The sequence below is a fragment of the Bactrocera neohumeralis genome, chromosome 6 (genome assembly GCF_024586455.1).
Source record: "Bactrocera neohumeralis isolate Rockhampton chromosome 6, APGP_CSIRO_Bneo_wtdbg2-racon-allhic-juicebox.fasta_v2, whole genome shotgun sequence".
Classification (NCBI taxonomy): domain Eukaryota; kingdom Metazoa; phylum Arthropoda; class Insecta; order Diptera; family Tephritidae; genus Bactrocera; species Bactrocera neohumeralis.
Window position 1 is genome coordinate 37,976,346 of NC_065923.1, and position 23,761 is coordinate 38,000,106.

The window sequence follows — 23,761 nt, forward strand, 5'->3', positions numbered from 1 at the left end:
GCTGGTGTTGCAACTGCATTCTGTCGTTCGTTAAATACCCGTTATCAGACATGGCGCTATATACATATATATAAACACATTGAATGGGGACTGTCATTTTCGTTTTATGAATTTATTTGGATAAATATTTACACAGCTTATGACGTGTTGGTTTCGTCAATATAGGACCTTTAACGTTTTTGGTAAATTAACGGTTTTTGTGTCACTTATATGCTTTTTTTAATGAAAATTTCAAAAACGCATAAAATTTCATCGGTTCTTTATTTGAAACGTTAATTGGTTCATGACATTTACTTTTGAAGAAATTTCATTTAAATGGACCTGCGTCTTAGGTTCCATGGTAAAGCCAATTTTGGGCAACTTTTTCGAGCATTTCGGTGGAATTGCTAAATGTTGTAATAAACTATTAGTCTGTAGACTTTAGTTGACGTTTTCCCACAAAAAATAGGTTTTGCTACGGGTCATCGGAACGAATGTGTAAGCGCCATATCTGTAAAAGTGTTGCTACTACAGAAATAAGAGTATTAAAGTTTTGGTAAAATAAATGTTGTTTGTAACACTTAAAAGATATATAAAAGAAGATAGATATGAAATTACTTATATCAAATAAGTCAAGATAAAATTAAGTTCCGGGTGTCTGTCCCTACTTACGTCCATGCAACCGATAAATAGAGTAATAACTTAAATGTCTTGATGAAGTTTGTTCCACTGAAGTGGTTGGTATTGATCGAAATCGGACCATTAACAAAGGAAAGGGGAGGAAAGCTAGGTGGAATCGTCTTGTCATCTCCTTTATTCTGCGCATATTCGGCAACCTTGAAATTGATATTAATCGCCTTAACAAATTTGTAGTGTAGCCACTTCTAAAGAACGAACATCTGTCCAAGTGAAGTCCATCCATTAACCCCACTACCTAACCTTCTTGTAAATATTTGAAAAAACCTTTCATTAACTACACTAAGACTGAGACAAAATACATAATAATTATCTTTAAAGAAAATGTTAACGAATTCAGTGCCGATTTAAAATTTACTGGATCTGTGGGCCTAAAAATGTGTGCATACTCTTGCCACCAGCATTTCCTGAACATTATGTTATCGGGGTTGACACAAAAACCTCAAAACGCCATTAAGGGGTTAGGGGTAGTCAGAGGCACGAAAAAATTAGAGTTTTCAGTATTTTTTTTTTGCTATTAAATCATGTTTTTTACAAAAGTAGTAATATGGCATTATTATAGAATGTGTTGACGTGAAGTCACGAAAATTTCAAAAAAAAACTTAATTTCCAAAGTTATAGTTGTTTGTGTTGACCCTGTTCCCAAAAAAAAGGTACTTGCAGTGACAAGCATAAGTCCTTGGAGATTCATCTAAAATCGGACAGAAAAAATTAGTTTTATAAATAGATAATCCTGGGCCTGATCGAAGGATTTTTTTTTTATTTTCAAAATTAACAAAATGGCGGCCTGAGGACATTTTTTTCTAAATTTTTGCGAAAAAATCAACAGAAAAATAAAAAAAACCTTCGATCAGGCCCGAGTTTATTATGTATACTAAAAGCTGTATAAATTTCATTAAAATCTACTGAACGGGTTTCGAGTTACAGTTGTCACCGGTTCAAAAAACATAGTTTTGAGAAAAACGCGTTTAAAGTTTCACACTAGCGCTTTGAAGTGCCCGAGCTCTCTTTGTTATTTGTCGAATAACTCAAAAACTAATTATCGGATCAACGTGAAATTTTCAGGGAATATTTTTAAGATATTACACTTAACGAAAATGCAAAAAAAAAAAATTTTTTGAAAATTCTAACTACCCCTAACCCCTTAACCGAAATCGAATAAAATACCATAAGTAATCATTAAATTAAGATTTAGAACTCTAATTTGGCACAGGGTTTACAGTGGCAAGGAGCATATGTGGGGAAAAGGTTTTAAAAAAGTGAGGTGGCCCCTCGCTCTAATAAGTTTAATGTTCATATCTCATAAACCACTAACGCAACAACTTTATGGCTAAAAATTGCCTGAATCGAACCTGCTCAAGCCCCTAGGAATATGTGGACCCACTGCTTATAGTTGACTTTATACCTCATATAACGGTCAATATGTGAGTTAGCTTAATAAAATTAAGAGAGCATGTTTTTCTTATAACGGTGCATATTTGTGCTTGGAATGAATAAAATCGATTGAAAACTCGCTCTAGACCCCATATAATTAATAAACCTTTTGTACACGAAGATATTACCCCGGCTTTGATCCTTGCATGTTGCAAGTATATGAAATATTCGGTTGCTCCCGAACTTAGCGCTTCCTTACTTGTTTGTAAATATAAGTGTCTTTTCTAAGTGTTGCCTGGGTCGCATAGCTCTTATGATTGTTATACTTTAAGGGAAAGAAATTGGAAGTGGGTGTTACCGCTTTGCAGTGTATAGTGCTTTCTTTTAATTGAGAAGAAGTAAACAAAACAGCTGTTATAAATGAAGAACCCTGAACAATATTTAATCTGAAGAAAGTTTATTAACGACCCTATGACTTAATATTCAATTAAAATATGATTAGTCTTTGAAAACTTTTAATTATCGTAAAAACGTTATGAAAGCCACGTTTTTATGCCTTTGAGTCGGCGTTTAGAAAAAACTGAATATATATGGATGTATGTACAAATGTTCCAAAGCAGTAAATTTAACCAAATACTGTTTTTTTTCTAGTGCCGCCATCAACGCTACTAAATGGTCATTAAAACAAGTTTAAACGTGATCATTGGCGGAAATTATTTCTCGTCCGACCACAATAAGCACTGTCATGCATGAATGCGATTATAAGTGCCATAAGTAAATTAAGATAAACTGTAGAAATGAATAAGAAGCAAGCACGTTAACACATATTCACTTGATACTGTATTTGTGTATGTGTGCTTACCGTAGACAATTTTTTGCAAATCGTGCCGAAATGAAATTTAAGCTTTTTGCTCTCCATATTTTCGGTCAATAAAAATACCAAAAAATTAACCAAAATTGAAAAATCATTAACAATTGCAGGATCTAGTCAAATTCGCTTATTCAATTGATGCCATATAAGAGAGAGCAGCCATAGATAATTATAATTTGTGTGATTTGAAAAAAAAAATCTGATGGGATATACTCTCTTTTTATACCCTAAACAGGGTATATTAAGTTTGTCACGATAACGGCATTTTTCTTGGACGATGGGCACTCCTTTCGTAATCGCGCAAACGCCGGCGTACAGTTTCAATACTTGCAGCTGCGTCAAAGACATCTTTGGGTGAGCAACCAATAAGATTTTGGACTTCAACTTTATTCATTAAGATTTCGACTGACCGAAAACGCTTTGCAAATAAAAAGTACCGCAACAAGCTAAGCCATGTCATGGCGATATCTAAAGCTAATAGATTTTAAAGTGAATCCCAAAAAAGATGTAATAAAAAAGTGTGATTACATATGTATTAAAAAAAATGACTAACACTACTAAGAATTTGACCGCAACTGTATTATATAACTGCCATACAAAGTGAACCATGAAAATCAAGTTCTTGCACGGTGTATTTATGAAGCGTATTCTAACACATTCAGTGCCCCCAGATTTTTAAAGACACTTTATACCTTGGCCCGGTCGACACTTAATCACAAGATTAAGTAGATTATCTCAATAATTTGCTAGATTTATAGAGATTTCGAAATTGCACTTCTTATTCTTTACTGGCTTAGACACCGCGTTTCTTCTTTTCGAAAGGTGGCGTTTCAAGCAAAGCCAGGTCCTTCTCCACCTGGTCTTACCAACGAAGTGGAGGCCTTCCTCTCCCTCTGCTTCCCCCGGCGGGTACTGCGTCGAATACTTTCAGAGCTGGAATATTTTCATCCATTCGGACGACATGACTTAGCCAGCATATGTAGCAACTGTCTCTTAATTCGCTTTGCCAATGTCGACGCATATCTCATTCGTTTCAGCGCGGCCAATGTGCAAAGCACCATAAATCTTCCGCAGAACCTTTTTCTCGAAAACTCATAACGTCGACTCATCAAATGTTGTCATCGTCCAAGCCTCTGCACCATATAGCAGGACGAGAATTATGAGTGACTTGTAGAGTTTGATTTTTGTTCGTCGAGAGGGGACTTTACTTCTCAATTGCCTACTCAGTCTGAAATAGCACTTATATGCAGTTATTTTGAGTTGGATTTCGAGGCTGACATTGTTGGTGGTGTTGATACTGGTTCCAAGATAGACGAAATTATCTACGACTTCAAAGTTATGACTGTCAACAGTGAAGTGAGAGCCAAGTCCCGAGTGCCAAGACTGCTTGTTTGATGACAGGGGATATTTCATCTTGCCCTAGTTCACTACCAGACCCATCTGCTTCGCTTCCTTAACCAGTTTGGAGAAAGCAGAACTAACGGAAATAGAAGATTATATCTGCTCGATTAAGCTCTGCAGGTCGTATTATTTTTTACTCCAGCAGTATATTGAAAAAGTCACACGATAGGGATCCTGACGGAGCTTTTGTATTGCTCAACATCAGTTTACACAGCCGTATTAGTTTTGCGGGATACCAAATTCAGGCATAGCGATATGAAGGCAGCTCCTTTTCGTGCTATGAAAAGTAGCTTTGAAATCGACGAAGAGGTGGTGTGTATCGATTCTCATTTCACGGGTCTTTTCCAAGATTTGTCTAAAGCCACACTGATAAGGTCCAACCAGTTTGTTGACGGCGGGCTTTAATCTTTCACGCAATACGCTCGATAGAACTTTATATGCGATGTTTAGGAGGCTAATCCCACGGTAGTTGGCGCAGATTTGGGGAAATTGCACTTAGTGTAACAAAAAAAGCGCTTTGGAAAAGCTTAATTGTTTAAAATACGATATGCTATTAAACTTAAAAATTAAGAACGACTTTATTGACCCAAATAATAATCTAATATTACTCCGATTTGGAAATCAATTAAATTAATTGCATTCATTAAAATATAATTTCATCAAAAATATGTGTAAAGCCATAACTAAATAGTTGTGTATTTCCTTTTGTCTGCGTACGAAGCAAGCAAATCTCACAAAGCGATTCAACATCTTTTCCTGATTTCTTTGTCTGTAAGTTGAATCGGTGTGCTAACGACCGAATATTGGTGTCATTAACCCCGAGGCTCTTTAATTATCTGTTAAATCAGCAGCAAATAAATAAATAATTTACACTCAAACATACATACATACGTTTATACTTGTATGTACCCATGAATAAGTCAAAATTTAGCGCTGACTATGAAACAATGGCGATAAAACGAAGTCACTGATAGATGAAAGGTTAATGCGGAATAAATATTTTTGCAGTACATATTCATAAAAATATTTTAACATTTATACGTAAGCTTTTATTCAGTTATTGTGTAAACTGTAGCTATCAGAAATTTTACGTATATGCCCATAAATAGGTATGTAAGCATTTTAATGTCAATAAAATTGTTCATTAACGAATCTCCTGAATTTTTCGTCGCTGTTGCATTGGCAAACAATTTTTTTTTAACTCAATCTCAAATAAGATAGAAGCTTGGGTACATATTTGCCGAAATATTGCTAGATTGTTAGTCATCACTGTGTGTCATTATTTTGAATTTTTGTAATTATACCATCAAAAATAATTACCTAACAAAGTTGCCAACAAATAACTTACCAAATTGCTTTGTATTAATTTATATACATAACAGAGAAGGAAAGAACCCGAGTTGTGCTTAGTCATATTGGTATTGAATATGCACTTAATAACCTAACCGCCTATTGCAATTGTGTATGAATTTTGCCTTTCTGCCTACATTTCTGTCAATGATGAAATTCACAATCAGCCAACAACTCGAAAGCATCGATTGCGTAGGCTGTGTAACAGTTTTTGTGATCATTGGGTTTATGACTAACACTTAGGAAATTATTATGACTAAGGAAAGACTAAATTCGGGTGGGAATGAACACAACAAAGTATTTTCCGAAATTGTACGTGGCAGAAAAAAAACATACTTATAACTGAATTCGACATTCCCCTAAAGCGATGCTGCAATGAATCCTAATACTATTAGTTGTCTTCGATTCGCCAAATATTAAAGAGTGGTGAAATAAACACACTATACCACTTGTGGAAAGAAATTAGCAACTCTTGTGCTTCAACCCTGCGCTATCTTGCCCCATAATGTAGAGATTTTCTCTTTGATGCAGAAATTTTTTCATTCGCAGCAAAAGAGGTTTTAGTAGCCCCTTAGTTTCGAGCCTTGCGTTTTCTGTAAACAATTATAATTTATTTCAAGTCTTAAGTTTTGAAAATTAATTTAACAAATTTTTACTATTCTCATTTGAAATTTGTTATTTGAACCATTCACATGGGTGAATCTCTTTAAAATAAAACTTGGCAACGTTGAAGATAGTGACAGGTGATTAATCGTAGATTTACGCGTATGAGCCCGAAAGTAAACAGCAGTCGACTGTATGGGTGTTTCAAGATGAGCCGAATCCAACAAAAGTTGTTCGCGCACTAATCACTTCCAAGCAAATATTTGGTTGTTTGTTGGAAAAACTGGATAGGTCGCAACCATATCACTGGAACAACGCAGAATAGTAAATTCTTAGTTATATACAACCATTTGTTTGCCAGTCTTTCAAGGAATGACCGAAAACGGATCACTCTTCACCACGGCGGTACTAAGTCATCCTCCATAATGTTCTGACTTGGCACCGAATGACTTCTTTTTATTCCCGTTCGTAAAAAATAAACTAAGAACGTTTTTAGACATCTGACATTTTAGGCGATTGATGCGTTCAAAAGGCAAGTAGAGAAACCCCAATCAAAGTGGCAAAAGTACTTCGATAATTGGTTCAAAAGCTTCGGAAAGTGTATAGATCTCCATTGAAAATATTTTGAAAAATAATTCAGCGATTTTCTATAGTTAAAATTTTTTTTCTGTTCTGGAATCCCGAAATATGTATAAAAGGCAACGGCAAAGTACGTAACTTTGATGAATTACTAACATGTGCAGATTGAATCAAGCTTGAAAAGTGTGCACTTGATTGAACTAACTTCAAAATTGTTGACAAGGCTTAGGTCTTGGCTTTCTATCTACTTTCTAATTCAAATGCGTTGATAATTTTGGGATCCTGTCTATTCCAAGTTTTAAATCAGTTATTCTCAATGGTGTCACAGGTCAATTGAAAAGACAACTTTTATTTTATTTAACATAGTTTCCTGCAAGAGTGACACAGATTATAGCGACCTTCCAACTTTTCGATATCACTTTTGTAGTTCGATTTGTCCTTTGCTTCAAAACTGAGAATAGGAAATAGTCGCTTTGGGTCAGATCGGGCATTTCGTAACCCAATGCATCCCAAAGAACAAATATCGTAATCTTGGAGTGGGTTCATGGTGTGCAGTCCACACCGATGACTGTCGATTGGAGTGATGGAGCCACGTTTCATTCTTTGTAACATATGGACCCAATAACTCGGGATTATTACGCTTGAACATCTCCAATCATCAGCTCGTCGTTGTTTGTGGTCAAAAGTGAGCTCGCGCGGCAGAGCTTTCTCATACCCAAATATTCATTAACAATATATCCCATAAGTTCCTTTGATATCTTTGAAGTCTCAGCTCTATCGAAAAACTTCACTTTATGGTCATTTGAAATTACTTTGTGGACTTTTTTGAAGTTTTCGTCGGTAACAGCCTCTTTAAATCTTAGGACTAACTAAAAGTCGTATGGACTTAATTTTGGTAGCGCCATCTATGTGTAAGGCCGGAGACTTTTCAAATGTTATACATATTTCCTAATTTCTGAAGTATTGTCCCGCAACAGGACTCATCCTTGGTTCGATATTGTTCATTTTGTATTTGAATAATGAATTTTCTGGCAGTATTGTTCATGTCACATGACAGAAGCATAAACAAAAAATAAATATACATACATATATTTCGCGATGCATCGCTGTAATGTTGTGTTCAGATATCATTTGTCTAAAGTCGACAAAGTAAATTGCTCTACAACAATTACTATCATTTCTTTTTCTAAATTAATAATTATCAACATTTTCGTTTACCTCATTCATCAAAACACAATATACATATGTACTATGTATGCAATATGTCGTAACTAATCGCCTGAAGTTGCTGATTAATGACTGTTGATAATATTGTATCATTAACTGGAGTGGATTACGAAAATTACATTTGATTATTATTTAATAATTGTAAAATGAAACAAAGATTAGTTGTTAAGTCTTCCAAGACCCAAACCGGAAATGACACGCACTAATTTTAATGCTCAATCTGCGAGAGTTGAGTTCTGAATTATTTACCAGATATAAATGAAAGAAAAAACATAAGCGGACCAATCCTTGTGAAATATCCATACTTTGATTTTAGAAAAGCAACTTTAATAAATTTAGAGGACAATAAGTTTCACGTAGCATATGACTTTTGTAATTAAAAATCGGTCGTGAATGTTACATGGCAGCACTGCTTACGAAAAAAAGAGATTGTTGTAAACCTGAATTGGCAGACAAAAAGAAGAAACGTTAACTGAAGCTATATTACCCTTCACAGGTTCAAGTTTTCGTATAAGAACTTGATTTCGATCGATAATTTTGCATGGCAGCTATATGGTCTATTGGTCCGATGTGAACAATTTCTTCAGAAGTTGTACTAGGATCTTGGAGAATAATCCATGTCGAATTTTCTGAAGATATCTCGTCCGATTCGATTTCCATACTAGAAATTCATTTTGATCGTTTAGCTTGTATGACAGCTATATGCTTTACTGGTCCAATATAGGCGCTTGCAACAAGTAGGCAGCTTCTCAAAGAGAAAAGAACTTGTGCAAAATTTCAGATCGATAACTCAAAAACTGGACTAGCTCGCATATGTTTAGACAGGCTGATAGGCGGATATGGCACAATTGAGTCAGCTTTTAATGCGTATCCCTTATATACAATACATTTAGTAGTATTTAATATGGTAAGGACCAGAAGTCTTCCTTCTGGGGTGGTACAAAATTCGTGGCAAATTTCTTTCGGGTGGTAACATTGAACTGGATTTATTTATTACTGATACTTATGAATCCTTAATTTTTTTTCCATGCATATAAGTATGTACATAACTTACTGATGTTGAGAGCTGCAATTTTCCGCCTAACGATGATAATGGACCAGTCCAAGTTCATTTTCCGTACCGACTGATAACCTTTATTACACATATTTTAGCATTATATAGTAATTTCAAGGAGGATTGTAAGTAACTGCCATAACAACATAGTTGAACCAGGCAGTGATGCATTACTGCATTCATCGTGCTTTCATGCTCTCTATTTACTTGCCACTGTAAACATTGATTGAGCGTTGCGGCTTTGTGAGCATTGCTCGGTGAGTGTGAGTACATCGTGTCGATACGCGCGACTGCATTGCTGCACCATAATAGACCAACAAACATCATCATATTTAATTATCGCGGAGGTTTGCCATTTAAAGGGGTGCATACTAAAATACCTAACTATAAAGTATATGATATGTTAAGGCTGGAGAGTGTACTATATAATATATGTAAATATGTCAGTATGTGAACGCCGAAGTCTTGGCAGCGTACCAGTTGTTATTAAATAAATATAAATAAACACGAGTTTTGTCAGCAATTGTCACACATTTAGCCCATAAATGGTGAGCTCCAATCAGTTGCAAGCTATGGTATTTAATCAATTACAAGCTGAAACTCTGCTATGTGAATAATTTGGCTTATTCGAGGCTAAATTTTTTGACAAAAAAACACCTAATAATAATTGTAAAATGCAGTTGTTGCCTTCTTCTTTTTCGTGCGTCAGTTTTGAGTAATAATTATCGAGTAATCGATACTTTTTGACAAATATTGAGTGTTATTGTAAAAACCAAAAGTATCGACCTTCTAAGGATTTTTCTTAATTTTTTTTTTTTAATATTTTACTACAAAATTTTTTTGTTTGAGATTCTAACTAAGAACCCACCTGGATGGAAATTTTGTAAAGTATAGTTTCAACTGACGAAACTTATTACAAAGTGGAAGAGGGTAAGGTGAAAACGTTCACGTACTTTTTCCTACTTTGTCAAATATTGCAATATTGAGCATTTATTAAAGCATCTCGGGAATTATACTTTCGGCGAAACAAAGAACGTTATCTAGTCCACATTAGGATGGCAAGGTGCAGATAGGGAGAGGGGTGTTATATGTGTAGGGATAGCAGGGCATGCAGAGAGGTGATTAGTATCATAGGGGGGCTCGTTGCTCGCTGGACATATATTTGATATATCAGGGCCGATGCTAGATAAGTAGGAGTTTAACCTGCTACAATATCCAGAACGGAGCTGCACAAGGCAACTCAATCTCTTCGTCTGCAATGGCTAGTGGTTTGACTCCAAGTACGCCACTTCCTGAGAGGGACTCGGTGGAGGTGTTAATGGCTCCACAGTGAATGGCGGTCAGTGTATGTCTGAAGTTTGTTACGTCTTAGTCTGGTCGGCGTATTGTTTAATGTCGTCGATGTAGTTAAGGAAGAACCTTTTGAATCTCCTAGGAGGCAGTCCCACTACAAGCAGGTGACTGCAGGGATGATTTCTATGAAAGCATCCCAGAGAAACTGCTTGGAGGGGACTTCATTATGCTCCTTAACTAGAAGCATGTGGACCGCACTGTGCAAATGTCCGATAGAAGACATCAAGCGGTATCCCGTTGTAGTCCGCAGTACAGTGTTCTGACATTCAGCTTCGTCGTCTGTGTTTCACTGCATCCAGGTGTTGTGTTGCCGGCTAGCGACTTGAGGATTTTGTTGCGGTTCTGTCCTTTGGCAATAACCGTGTGAGAAGTGAAAAAGTACAGGCTGTCGAACGTCACTCCTAAAATCTTAGGGTTATTGAGGTTCCGTGCAGCGAGGAAGCGAAAAAGGAGAGGTAGATGTCATTATCGTGCAATCAACAGCGTACGAGGTGATAGAAATTCCCTCTGAGTTTCGAGATGTTGAAGCTAAAGCAACGTATAGAGGCACCACCCTGCTGAACCAACTGTTTAATTATTCTCAGCTTAGAGTTTTTACTTCGACCACCTCTTCAGCCCTTGGGAGCATAGATTTTTCGATGGCCTCAAGTAGTGTTATGGGGTTAACTGTGTCAAAGGCTTTAGACAAGTTCACCGCTACGAGGATCGTCCTCTCGCAGGGTGGTTTTGGTTGAGGCCACGAACTATCTGGCCGATTTTGACGCCAAGTGCTGTGGTGGGGCTGTGCACTTTTCGGAAGTCATGCTTGTGGTTTGCTAGACTCAAGCATTATCCGTCGCAACAAATGTCGCTTTGTCTATTTATGACGGTCTTTATAATCAATTTTATAGTAGTTTTAGTCCACTCAAAGGACCAACGTTATAAGCTACCCAAATGGAGGTCCCCGTTAGAATCGACCTTTTAGCCTATAAAAGCTTGCGGAACGATCATATAGCAGATTATTGAAGGAAAGTTCGCACGGTCGGCGGTTTTTGACCTTTTGCTCTTCTACTAGTGACATTGTCAATCAAATGGGCTTTAGGTACGTGCTTGGCATCAGTTAAAAATTGAAAATATGAATTACCTAAAATTTTTCTAAAAAAAATACCAACTTGAAAAGTTCAAGCTCAGAAGCTTTCCTCGCATCAATAAACAATGAAAATTAGTAGTGAAATAATATTAAAAGCTAACCATAAATTTTTACTTATTATATAAATATTAACAATATTATAATTATTATGGTTTTTTGGACGTTATTATCTCATTCCTATGTATAATCACACTGCTCACTACAAAAAGAGTAACGAGTATAACTTAAGGCATGACACGCATACTTTTCTGTGAGCTGTCAGCATTTTTCTATTAAGTAAGCTGTTCTGCGTTTATTGGGGATACATACATATATTATATCATTTATATTTATACCATATATACATATATATTTTAGTGCTTATATTTACTTTACGCTAATTAAGACCTTCGTGTTTTGTTTACGTTTTTACAGAAACTACACCAAATACGCAGAGGATACGACATCGCGTGACAGCGACTCGCTGATCCAGGAGTACGGCAACATACCCACAGAGGAGACAAACACATACTGTTGGCGGCATCCGAAGGTGCGCGAAAACTGGCGAACTGTATTAGCGGCTGTCACCTTGCTGATTGTCGGCACTGGACTCTTTGTATTCGGCACATTCGCTGTCGCAGATCCGGCGAACACATCACAGGGTGTGGTGTTCTTTGTTGCCGGCTTAATCTGCTTCATACCGGGCGCTTATCATGTCGTCTACATTTGGCTGGCAGCCAAGGGATACAGAGGGTTCGACTTTTACCACCTGCCGTTGTTTACATAAAACAACGACGACGCCAACACCGTCAACTACCAAGCTAGATGGGTAGACAACAATGACGATGACGACGACGACGACGACGAAGACGACAACAACGACTACGACATGGGTGAAGGCATTAATCAAGACGTTGGCCATGACAATGATAAAACCGATAGTAGAATGGCTTAATACGCAACGAAGTTGCATATGTCTCCTATATGTACATGTACGCGTATGTTTATCCAGCATTCAGAGCTTGACATTATCCTTTGCTTACAGCGCTGTTTTGTCGTCTTAGAGATTTGCGTGTTGTGTGTTGACCGGCGGCATAGTCGAAATATTTAAACATAGTTAATATTACGGTAGAAATGGTCTTCGCCGCGCTTAAAAAGCAGCTGATTTTTTGTTACTAACATCACAACATCGTCATTACATCTTAACTTATTCGTGGAGCAAGGCAGTTTCCCAAAGCAAACACACTAAAAAATCGTATTGCCTAGCGGTCGCTCACCACCACCATGCGTACACACGGCATTTTGTCGTTGTGGAGTTTGACTAAACACACACACATATATGTATACATACATAGTTTACTTCGGCCCAGTGGGCAAAGTGCACGCCAAATTTATATGACTTAGAAGGCTGCGTCTCTAACTCATCTTAGTATCTAGTTAAGATATACTAAAAACGCTTCTGATATTACATAAACGGTATACTATAGTAAAACGTAGAAAGCAATGAAACAATAAGTGTCACTCTCTTAGTTTTATGACGTACGAAATTCTAAATTTCACTATCGCTGGTAAATAGTTTTCTATTTATTTATGTATATTTAGCTGTGTAACTAAGTGTGAACAGAAATTCGATACCACTTGCGTAAGGACGGCTACAAATTGCATATGGAAAACGAACTGCAAATAAGTGAAATACAATAGAAGTTAGGGGGAGCGTTTGAGAAGCGAAGTCACAGGGTGTTAAAAGAGTTGGAGTTCTAGGCGGATGTTCGTGGGCATGCTGCAGTGACTGAACAAACAACAAAACCAACATTTGTCAGAAATCCAAGCACGTAGCTGATATTTAATGCAGTCAACTTAATATTTCGCTTTTAATCCTGCGAAATTACTAAATAAAAATATAAAAATTAATAAAACGATTCCCTTGTAACATTTTCAAAAAAAAAAATTATAAAGTAAATGTAAAATATGCAAAAGTTAACAACAACGCCTGCACGCCACTAAAAATTAAGAATTATAATAACAACTAAGCGTTTATGCCGAACTAATAAGTGCACACACATTTTTAGGAAATTTAAGTAACCAATTTAGCAATGCAAAGAACGGGCAGTCTTGAAGGCAATGCTTTCAAAGCAATGCTTGCGAGAAATTAAAATCAATCAATCAGAAATAAATAGCAAAAACGTATTACTTGTATCATGTGCTTCGAATTACTGATTAGCACTGATTTTTCAAAAATTTTGTGATTGGTTTGAAATCGTTTGGCCCCTGAATAAATCCTGCCACTAACTGAAAGTTACCTAAAACTAGTTACGAAAATTGTGCAGAGCATACGGCCCCTGATCTATTCACTATAAAAAAGTGGTTCTCCATATGGACTACAAACCCGGGAATAATTGTCCTCGATCTCCCCCCACTCTCGGTCTCTGATGATGTCGTCTGTATCCATTCTTTATATCGTCATCTAAAATGCAAAATAACGTAACATCACTTTTCATAAGTTTACAGGTGAAAGAAAAACAAAGTAGTAGTAACCAACCACTCATATTAAAATATAAAATTTGAATTTTGGTTATAAAATGGTTATATATCAGTTATATTTTGGTTATATCTGCTATATATATGTTAAATATATGATGTAGTATATCGTAAACATTAAAAAAAAACTCAACCGCTCATATTGAAACAAAATTTGAGTTTTGGTTATAAAATGGTTATATATCAGTTATAAAATGGTTATATATTGGTTATATCTGCTATACATATGTTATATGATGTAGTAAATCGTAAGCAATAAAAAATTCTACCACTTATATTGAAACAAAATTTGAGTTTTGGTTATATAATGGTTATATATTATTTTTATTGGTTATATCTGACAACCGAAGCTGAAAATAAAAAAATATAAAACTCTCAATTTCGATTTTGTTGATGATACGTTGTTTTGAGTTTTAGCTGACGATATAATTGTTCTGACTTCTTGAAGCCTTCCACGCAATATCAGCTGCAATTAAAATGCCCGTTCTTCTTTCAAGTGCACACATTCGTCAAATTGATATTTTGCTGCTCGAATTTCGAAATCTCCTTGGTATGCAAATGAGTTTAGAGAGTTGTTTATTTTAAGGTTATGTTTGGCAGAATACATAATAATAGAGTGTATGGTTGCTTGTGCATGTGTGTGTATAATGCAAAGACTTTCTTTTTGTAATGCATTTGTTTTATTTTGAAAATATTGAAGAAATCAAATAAAATCAAGAAGAACGACATAATTAGCTTAAGTCATAACATTTAATTCTAAGTAATAATCAAATAAAAATCGAGCAGGCTTTGTAGCAACCAACTACATATGTACATAAGTGTATGTGCGCTGCAATAGCAGCAAGCCGTTCAATCGAATGTGTTACATAAGCTTAAGAATTAAGAAAACCAAAAAATTTACTTATATTTAAATATATTTTTTTATACAATTTTTTCCATTTTTCTTTACGCCCCACAAGTTGAGAATTTAATTTTACCATTTTGTTTTATTTACATACATACATATATATATGGTGTAAAAACTGCATTCGCATGCGAAATAAATTGTGAAAAAGTTTAGCTCGCTGCCAATGCAGTGAAATGGTTGTAGAAAACGAGAAACTATGGCGGCATGCAAAATTTGCGAATTTGAAAACCAAATTTGCATATTATTGTGTCGAGCAAAGTACACTTGCGATATTTACTTTTAAATTATTAATTACTAATTATCATTAGCCTAGTATTTAGGTAATCGATCAATGTCCCTCCACTATTTCTGGCAAATACTTTTTTTATTTCGTTTAAAATTTTTATATCGATTTATAATATATACATACATACATATATATATATAATACATAATGTACACTTTTAATGCAGGCAATAAGCGATAATAAATATCTCGATTCTTATTTAAAGTAAAATGAAAATTTTGTTTTCTAATTTCCTCGGCACAGCACGGGTAAAGTATCATTTGAATGTTGCAAGTAATCGGTGCAGAGCTTATTAAAATATACGGCGATAAAAACTGGTGAAAAGAAGCTTCCCAATCAACTCTGACGGCGTAAATATTTTTACACCTTTATTGGAAGAACCCTTCTCTCAGATTTCATTCAATTGGTAATAGCCCAGCTTTATGTTGAAATGGTCTACAACTCAACTACATTGCGGTTGAAATTTTGCGATTCAGTATTGTCGTTAACAACTCAATTCTCCAAATAAATAAAGGGGGTTTCTAGTCTAGAAATAAAAAAATATCGATATTTCCACGTTTATCTATTCAAGAACATGTCTACAAGAGGATTTTTCAAAATAGGAAAGGAGATGTAGGTATTTTGCTGAACTGGCACCCAAACTGGTTCGGCCGGTATTATTCGAACAAAAGAACTCCATGCGAAATTTAAAACGCGATTTTCAGGTTCTACTGGACCGATTTACCTGAAATTTTTAGAGAGCCCTAGATCTTTATCCCCAATTTCAAATTTTTACTATTTTTTTTTTTTAATTCGTAACAGACAGAAAATGTATAAAAGCTGTTTTTTCAGGCAGTTACCAATTTGTAAAATAAATTCCAACTTTTCCGTTTAACCAGATATTGCGGCATTGGGTCTAATCATTCACCGAAAGAATTTTCGATCAAAAAGCGGTCATTGATATCGTCGATAACCTAGGTAAGCCGTTACAGTTGTAGGGACTATACCCAATTCCTGTAATCCTTGTGTAAGATGCGGTTGCCTGGGTAGCCTGAGATGTGGAGTCTGGGTCACGGCTAAAAAAAGAGAAAGGTTCAGTGGAGCCACTCCGACATATTCGGTTTAAGAGGTCGTTGAAGTCCAATTGCAGCGTCTGTTCACCAGAGGTTCGGCTTCGAGCTTCTTAAATCAAGCCGCTCGCTATATACATATACATATGTGCATAAAGCTTTATAATACTTGCCTACGGATGTTGGGCATAGCGTTTGGAACCCACCACATAGAAATCACTCCCAATGAAAAGGAAGCAACAGTCTGGCATGCACCTGGAATGTCCGGTGCCCAGCATAAAAGTAAAGGCTAACATTACCGCTGTCCAAGAAATGTGATGGACGGGACAAGGGCGAAGACGAGTAGGTCCTTGTGACAATGTGACTCGTGTGCGTGAAGTTTTGAACTCAGACTGTCGACTAAGTATTCGTTTAATTGCCCAGATGTTAAATTTATCAAAACCTGTGGTTCTTGACATTGTGATGGAGCACTTGAACATACGCAAGGTGTGCGCGAAGATGGTCCCAAAGGTGCTCATTGACGACCAGAAATTGCGACGGGTGGAAGTGTGCAAGAAAATTTGAACATGTGTGAAAGTGATCCGCAATTTTTGAATAACGTAATTACAAGTTCAGTCTGATTCCGAGATCGGAAAGCAATCCAAGCAGCATGCACTTCGGCTCTCAAGGCTATTCCGGAGAATGGAAAATGCGTGCTTGGAAAATGCGCTGGCAGCACTGCATCGACGCTGAAGGAGCCTATTGGTTCAATAAATTTTTTTAAATCGACTCAGTCCTATTACTTTCTAGACAAACCCTGTAAGTATGTTTTTTTACCTGTATGTCCAAAAATATGGAATCCAAGGTGTTTTTGCCTTGGTTTGGAAAGTGCGGATGCGGAAGTTTTAATGTTATTCTATCTCATCTTCTTCTAAATAGCTAATGCAGTTGGCTTCCGATAAGATGTTCACACTTTCTGCATGAATTCCGATCGGAGTGTGTCCAGTAAGAACTTCAATAACTATTGAAAGGTGAATCTTGCTGAGATGATTTACTATTTATTCTGGGCCAGAAGGTACACTAATGAACCACAAAAAGTCAACGTAGCTTCAGCATTCCCATTCTGCTGTTATTGGGATTGAGCTGTACTAGCAAGCTTATCAGCCTGCAATACCCCTGTGGTCTGGCACCCAAACCAGTCTAATCGTAACATAACTCGATGCTAGAGATAAGGAGTACTGAAGCGAACTTAAAGCTTGGAAGAAGCAGCAGTGGCCGGGAAGCCTAATATTGAAGCTGATGAGAAGTTTCCGGCAGTGTACTCCTCCAGTGAGTCGTTCCCACCCATGTCTCCTTCTTCAGAGTTAGGCTCGTTGACATGTTAATCCAAGGAATTTGGAATGAAATCAAAGCGTCTGAGTATTCCAGAGTACCCAGACTTCCAATCATCTAAGTATTCTCTGAGTCTGAGTGCAGCTTTCCCGACACCTTGAGGTTATAGCCATCGGTGCTATATGCACCGGGACGTTCAATGCCATAGTTGTAGTGATTCGCAGTGCACCACAAATACTGATGAAATCAGCCCGTTGAACACTCGCCAATTTTTTTGCGAGTGTGGCCTTTTCCATCGCCTTTTACAAAACAAAAATTTCGTATACGGATTCCTCCCATTGATGGTACATCCGTCTTCGGTATTTTGTACCTTCTAGTGAATAAAACCAGTTCGGTCATCCTAACATTTATGGATGGACAGTTTTTGGCGGCCTAGTTTATTAAGATACTAAGGTATCTGAGTTAGGTCAAACACGATATTCTGAAATTTTCCATCAATCATGAGCGCTACGTAGTCCATGTAGGCAATCACGCCGGGCAGGTGATTTCCTCAAGTTCAAAGAACTCCCCCATATGTGGTACCCCTGCTCCAGTACTCCTTTAAGTTATAAAAGCACATGATTCCATGGACTGTTTCACTAGAGAAGGAGCGGTCATTATGTTTTGCAGTGGTTCCAGTCTACTAAATAGCATAAAAAAAAAGAATGACAAGGATCTCTTCAACATGGACTACTGTAATCGTACATGACCAATGATTGGTATTGACAAATTTTCCATACGTAACCAAAATTTAGAAATTTACATTCTGCATTTCTCATTTGATTGTTCTACATTGTAGGTATGTAGATATATATGTATGTATAGGTACACAAGTGCTCTTTAAAATGAAGGCGCATATGAGTTCACGAGTGCAACAAAATTAAAGTCAACAAATGCCATTGAACTTAAAGGACAAAGGACTTTCTCCTACAAAACTTAACAGTACCATTTGAATAACTGTATTATTGATTCAACAAAACAACAATGCTTCCGAGTAACCCAGCACTACAGGACGTATACGTGACAGAGAGAATAACAAACATTTCTCAACGGTTATTGATAACCAACTCGTTATACCGTTACTTTGGATGGGCGAATGGAAAGTTACTAAAGTCGCAAAAGCAATTGGCACGGAACCATCGTACTGCAGACCAAAAAATTGATTTGCACGGTGTTAATGACAGAAATGCGACATTACGAGTATTAACGCAAATCATAGTTTTGCATGGAGCGGCAAGCTCGCCAATTACGGAGCACATCAATTTAAGTGAACAACTGTTGTTGATGATTACGAACGGTACAACTTTCGTACATACATTGCGGTTATAGAAATCTTGTATGGGTGTTTGTGCTCGAAAGCGGTCTACTATTCAGTCAATTTCTAATGTCTATGAGCAAGAAAGTGAAAGTTCTGAGTTGCAAAATTGAAGCCAAAAACAATTTTAAAATATAAACTAAAAGTGCTAAGGATAAAAATATATTTATATTTATTTAATGGTCAACAAAGTTCTAGTGTGTTTTGAAGAAGCGTATACATATACATACCTACATAAGTGATGTATGTACATATATATTATTATTACTAAAGTTTGTGGTTTTGGAGCTGTCATTTCATTCCAATGTCAATTAACCTTTGTCTGGCCAGGCGCCCTACGCAATTCTATTCTTTATAAATATTTGATGGAATAGGTAAGTCACGAGATTGTGCCGGTCATTGTTTTATGCCACTAAGGTGATCGGTTGTTGACCTTATTGTGTATCGTAGTAATCAACAATAACCGATAATCGCGTAAGCGGTGTCTACGCCAATAAGGAAGAATCAACAATTCCCTTTTGCCTTTTTAAAAAAAGTTCACATGCAACATTACCTGCTATCGGTGAGTCAGTCTGCTATGTTTCTGACGGTTCGAGAATCAAAATTTGCCACCAAGGCACGAAATATTTCGGTATACTAATCACTCAATTTAACCAAAACATGCATTGGTTCCACCTGCACTTCATTGTTTTACGTCAATCATGGAGAATAAATAACAGATCCAGGACTGTTAAATATATTTTATAACGAAGTCCAAATATATAACGGGTATTTTAATAAGAGCGCTACAAAATTGTTCTTTTAATAAAACAAAAATAGTTTGGGATATCAATGAAATTCTTTCTTCCTGTGTATGTTCGATGCCATTTTGTATGGAACTCGGTTCCTTTTGCATGACCACCATGGGCACGCTTGCAGAAGTCCAGACGCTGAACCCAATTTTCGACAGTTTACAAGCATGAATCGGCCGAATTGCAGCAGGCAATTTCAAGTTCAATGTTCGTACAAAGTTCATCAATCGTCGCTGGCTTTTTGGCTTGATATAGCCCCACCGGAAGTAGTATAACGGCGTCAAAACGCACGACCGTGGCGACTGGACCATTTCGTGAGATAACTCGTTCACCAAACTTGGTTTTCAATAAATCGATTGTGGCATTCGCTGTGTGGCTTGTGTCGCTGTCCTGTTGGGACCACTTATTGTCCAAGTCCATATCATCCAATTCGGGCTAAAAATATTCGGTTATCATTGAGCGGTAGCGATTACCATTCACAGTAACGTGCTGGTCTTGATCGTCACGGAAGATGTATGGCCAATTGACGCCGCCGGCCTATAAAAAGCGCCAAACCGTAATTTTTCGGGATGCAATGGTGACTTATGGAGTACGTGCGGATTGCTGCCTGACCAATAATGCATATTTTGCTTATTGACGAAGCCATTCAGCCAGAAATGAGCCTCATCGCTGAAGATGATTTTTCAATCCGGATCATTTTCAAGTTGAATTCACGAACATACGACGATTCTGGTGGTCAAACAGTTTCAGTTCTTGCGTCGATTTGATCTTGTAAGGATGTAGGCCAAGATCTTTTCGCAAAATTCGCCACAACGACGTCACAGAGATGTCCAACGCTTGAGAACGACGTGTGAGAGACTGATCTAGACTGATTTGGGTCTTCCTCAATTGATGCGCCAGCGGCAGCAATATTCTCGACACTAGGGACACTTCATTCTCTCACCGGCACGCGAACGTTTGTCCACTCGACGCTCAAATGTTGATCTGACAGGACGATTATGACGATCATAAATTGAACGTAGCGCTCTTAAAGTTGAGGCCACTGACTCCGAATTTCGGTAGTAAATTTTAATAATTTTAGCTTGTTGTTGGATTGTATATCTTTCCATGATGAAATGTCAAACCTTACTGAAGAGAAATTTCAAAAGAACGAGAAGAAGTATGGCGTCGTTTGCTGTCTCTATCGTTCTACTTGTATATCGTCCTTATTGAAGAACCCGTTAGAAGTTCTGGGCATCATAATGGACAAGCGTCTATAACTGTCCAATTGAGATATTTTCATAGCCTCACGCGAAATCAGTCCTTTTGACCTAACCTAATCTAGACTATTAACCTTATCAAGAGTTTTGTCAAATTTTCATACATTTTATCCAACTAATATCGAAGTTTTTGGCATCAAAGCGACATCACCTGTGATATTGTGTACACAACTGGGTCCAACTGACAGTCCACTGAATGGTTGTTGACTGATAAATTCGGGCGACTACTCCAAAACGCCAGAAAAAACAAACAACCGTTAAAGAATTTTTTTTATGGATTTCATATGTAATTATGTAATAGACAATATTCCTCTTTATTACTGATTGTTCGTCGAGGTTAATCCCAAACACTTTTCAACCCATTTAGCATATACTATATATAGCACGCACATTAAAAGACTGTGTGGGTAAAGCTTTTCGCTATGAATAGGCCTAAGTCGAGAAAGAGTGTCATGATAGGTAGACTTAAAAAAACTAACGATCACCCTAAAGCACAAATACATATAATATAAATGTTTTTAGTTTCAGTGGATAGGTGGATATTCTGTCTGACTTTTTGCAATAGCTTGGAACATAATCATTAAAAATTTAACGGCATTGTAGTAGGCAGGCGTAATGGCGACAGAGACAAGCGCAGTTGAACATGAATCCAACGAGTCGGATGAAGACTGTGAGGTATACTGTAAGTCATATTTATAAACAAGCTACGACAATAAATTTGATTAGAATTATTTACATAAATATAATTTTAGTCCTCAAACCGGTCAACGAGTACAACATCGTGGAGAAAATCAAAGAAGCGAACAAGGTTTTATTTGAAGAAACGACCGAAGTTAATGAGAATGCAGTGTGTGCCGATGCCATCGACATAGCTGGAGATACAACAACAGAAACAGAGGTTGGTGTCCCACCGCGCAAAGTGACTTTCGCACCTAATTTAGAAACTTACGAACCGGATAATGCGCTCCTGGAAACACTGAAACTTACACGTGAGTTCGAGGAAGCAGTTGCCGAGGCAAAGGAGCTCGATAGAAAATTGGCGACTATTTGTGAATATCAGACGATTACCGAAGAAACAAACGCAAACGCCGAAGAAATAACTAATACAGAAGTTGTTGAAGAAGATATGACAGATCAAAAAGTGGCAGAAACTCTGCCTTTAACAGAGGCAGCACAAGAAGGTGACGCAATTATGCCGGAGTCAACAGTGGATGTTCCAAGCGCAATAGCTGCTGAGTCAACCGCTCAGCCAGATGTCGAAGATGATATTATGGAAGAGATTTGTGAGGAAATTGTAGTAATGGATATGGAAAATAAGGAAGTAAAACCAGATACAATGAAGATGCCAGTAGACAACCCGCGACGCATGGTAAAAATGCGTACATTTGATTGCGCCGAAGAAGATCCACCAGATACAAATGAAGACGAGCAGGACAATAAAAGTCTGACTAACCTACTAACTTCCGATGGTGAAGAAGAGTGCTGCAGTGCTGCCACATTCGATATTAACGACGCCAATAGCGATCTTGACGTAGACGATATTGAAGCGGATACGAGTACAAACGAAGGCGAAGACAAAGCAAATATGCATGCCGACGAAGAACCCAACTCCTCGAATAATGATGTGACAAATACGGAGGGCTATGACAATGACGACGACGACGACGACGATGATCTCTCGATTATAGTTGCCTCTTATCTTCCCGATGATTTCGATCAGAAGCGCTTGAGCAGTGGTCGCCGCAAACCCATTAATAAATCACGGCGCTTACTCGCACCATTAAGTAAACGCTTTTCTTTCCGCGGTAAGTCACTAGCTCGTAATGCTATCGGCACAACAAGCCATGATGTAGATGGTTGTAGCAGTGGCCACAGCGCTACATCTCGAGCGCGCCGACCTCATTTACCCCCACCGGAAGTGACCGATTTAAAATTGAACTACCGCACCTGCTGCGAATATCGACGGCACTTGTCGCAGCCTGAGAAACTACCCAAATATACGGGATATCTATCGGAATATGGACTGAGTCGCCAGCAACTGGAGGTGCGCGAAGAAAATTCGCAACGGCAACAGCGTTATGTATTGCAGCAGGCATTGAAGGCCAACGATGCGGAGATGCGCAAAATGCAGGACAATGAACGGGCCTTCACCACATGGTTGCGCAATAAAATGCGCTTTCCCATCAATAAAACCCGCAACATGTTCGATGTGAAGCACCGTAGTCTAGATGCTGGATCTGGCGGTGGCGCTGGCGCTTGTGGCGGCAAAAGTGCTGTGCGTAATGCTAGCGGAAAGCGGAAATGAAATGACTAATGAAGTCGTTTAGTTCAAGTATAAAGGATCTGCCGTGGAATGGTGTAATCATGTTCGAGCTGGGAATATTGAGAGGCAGGATAGCAAACACAACAAAATACAATGAATTTTGCATTTTTATTTGGTTAATTATTCGTTAATGTTATAATATCTTTAGTCTTGCTCTGGCCTATGTATTGATTAAATTTTTATTATAGAAAATGTTTATAGTATTAGTGAAAAATTATTTGTTTTAAGATTTTTTGTCCCAATTGGCTCTTGAGGCGAATTTTTCCTCGGCAAAGTCATCCGCCATAGATAGAAACATATCCATGAGTGTGTTTTGGCGTTGTCCTTATGGAACACGAGTCCTCTCCT

At 37.4% G+C, this 23,761-nt stretch overlaps 2 protein-coding genes across 2 annotated transcripts in view; both read left to right on the forward strand.

Annotated features, from left to right (window-relative positions):
- LOC126761487 (transmembrane protein 134) overlaps window positions 1-15,542 on the forward strand; it is a 34,704-nt gene extending 19,162 nt beyond the window's left edge. The window contains exon 2 of the mRNA XM_050477683.1: window positions 12,031-15,542. Coding sequence (XP_050333640.1) covers window positions 12,031-12,382 — 352 coding nt within the window. The 3' untranslated portion in view covers window positions 12,383-15,542. The remainder of the gene's footprint in view (window positions 1-12,030) is intronic.
- Window positions 15,543-18,795: 3,253 nt separating this feature from the next.
- On the forward strand, window positions 18,796-23,616 carry LOC126761478 (uncharacterized). The gene is made up of 3 exons (XM_050477668.1): window positions 18,796-19,414; window positions 21,613-21,772; window positions 21,843-23,616. The coding sequence occupies exons 2-3, from the start codon at window positions 21,706-21,708 to the stop codon at window positions 23,393-23,395; spliced, it is 1,620 nt and encodes a 539-aa protein (XP_050333625.1). The 5' UTR covers window positions 18,796-19,414; window positions 21,613-21,705; the 3' UTR covers window positions 23,396-23,616.
- Window positions 23,617-23,761: the final 145 nt, after the last annotated feature.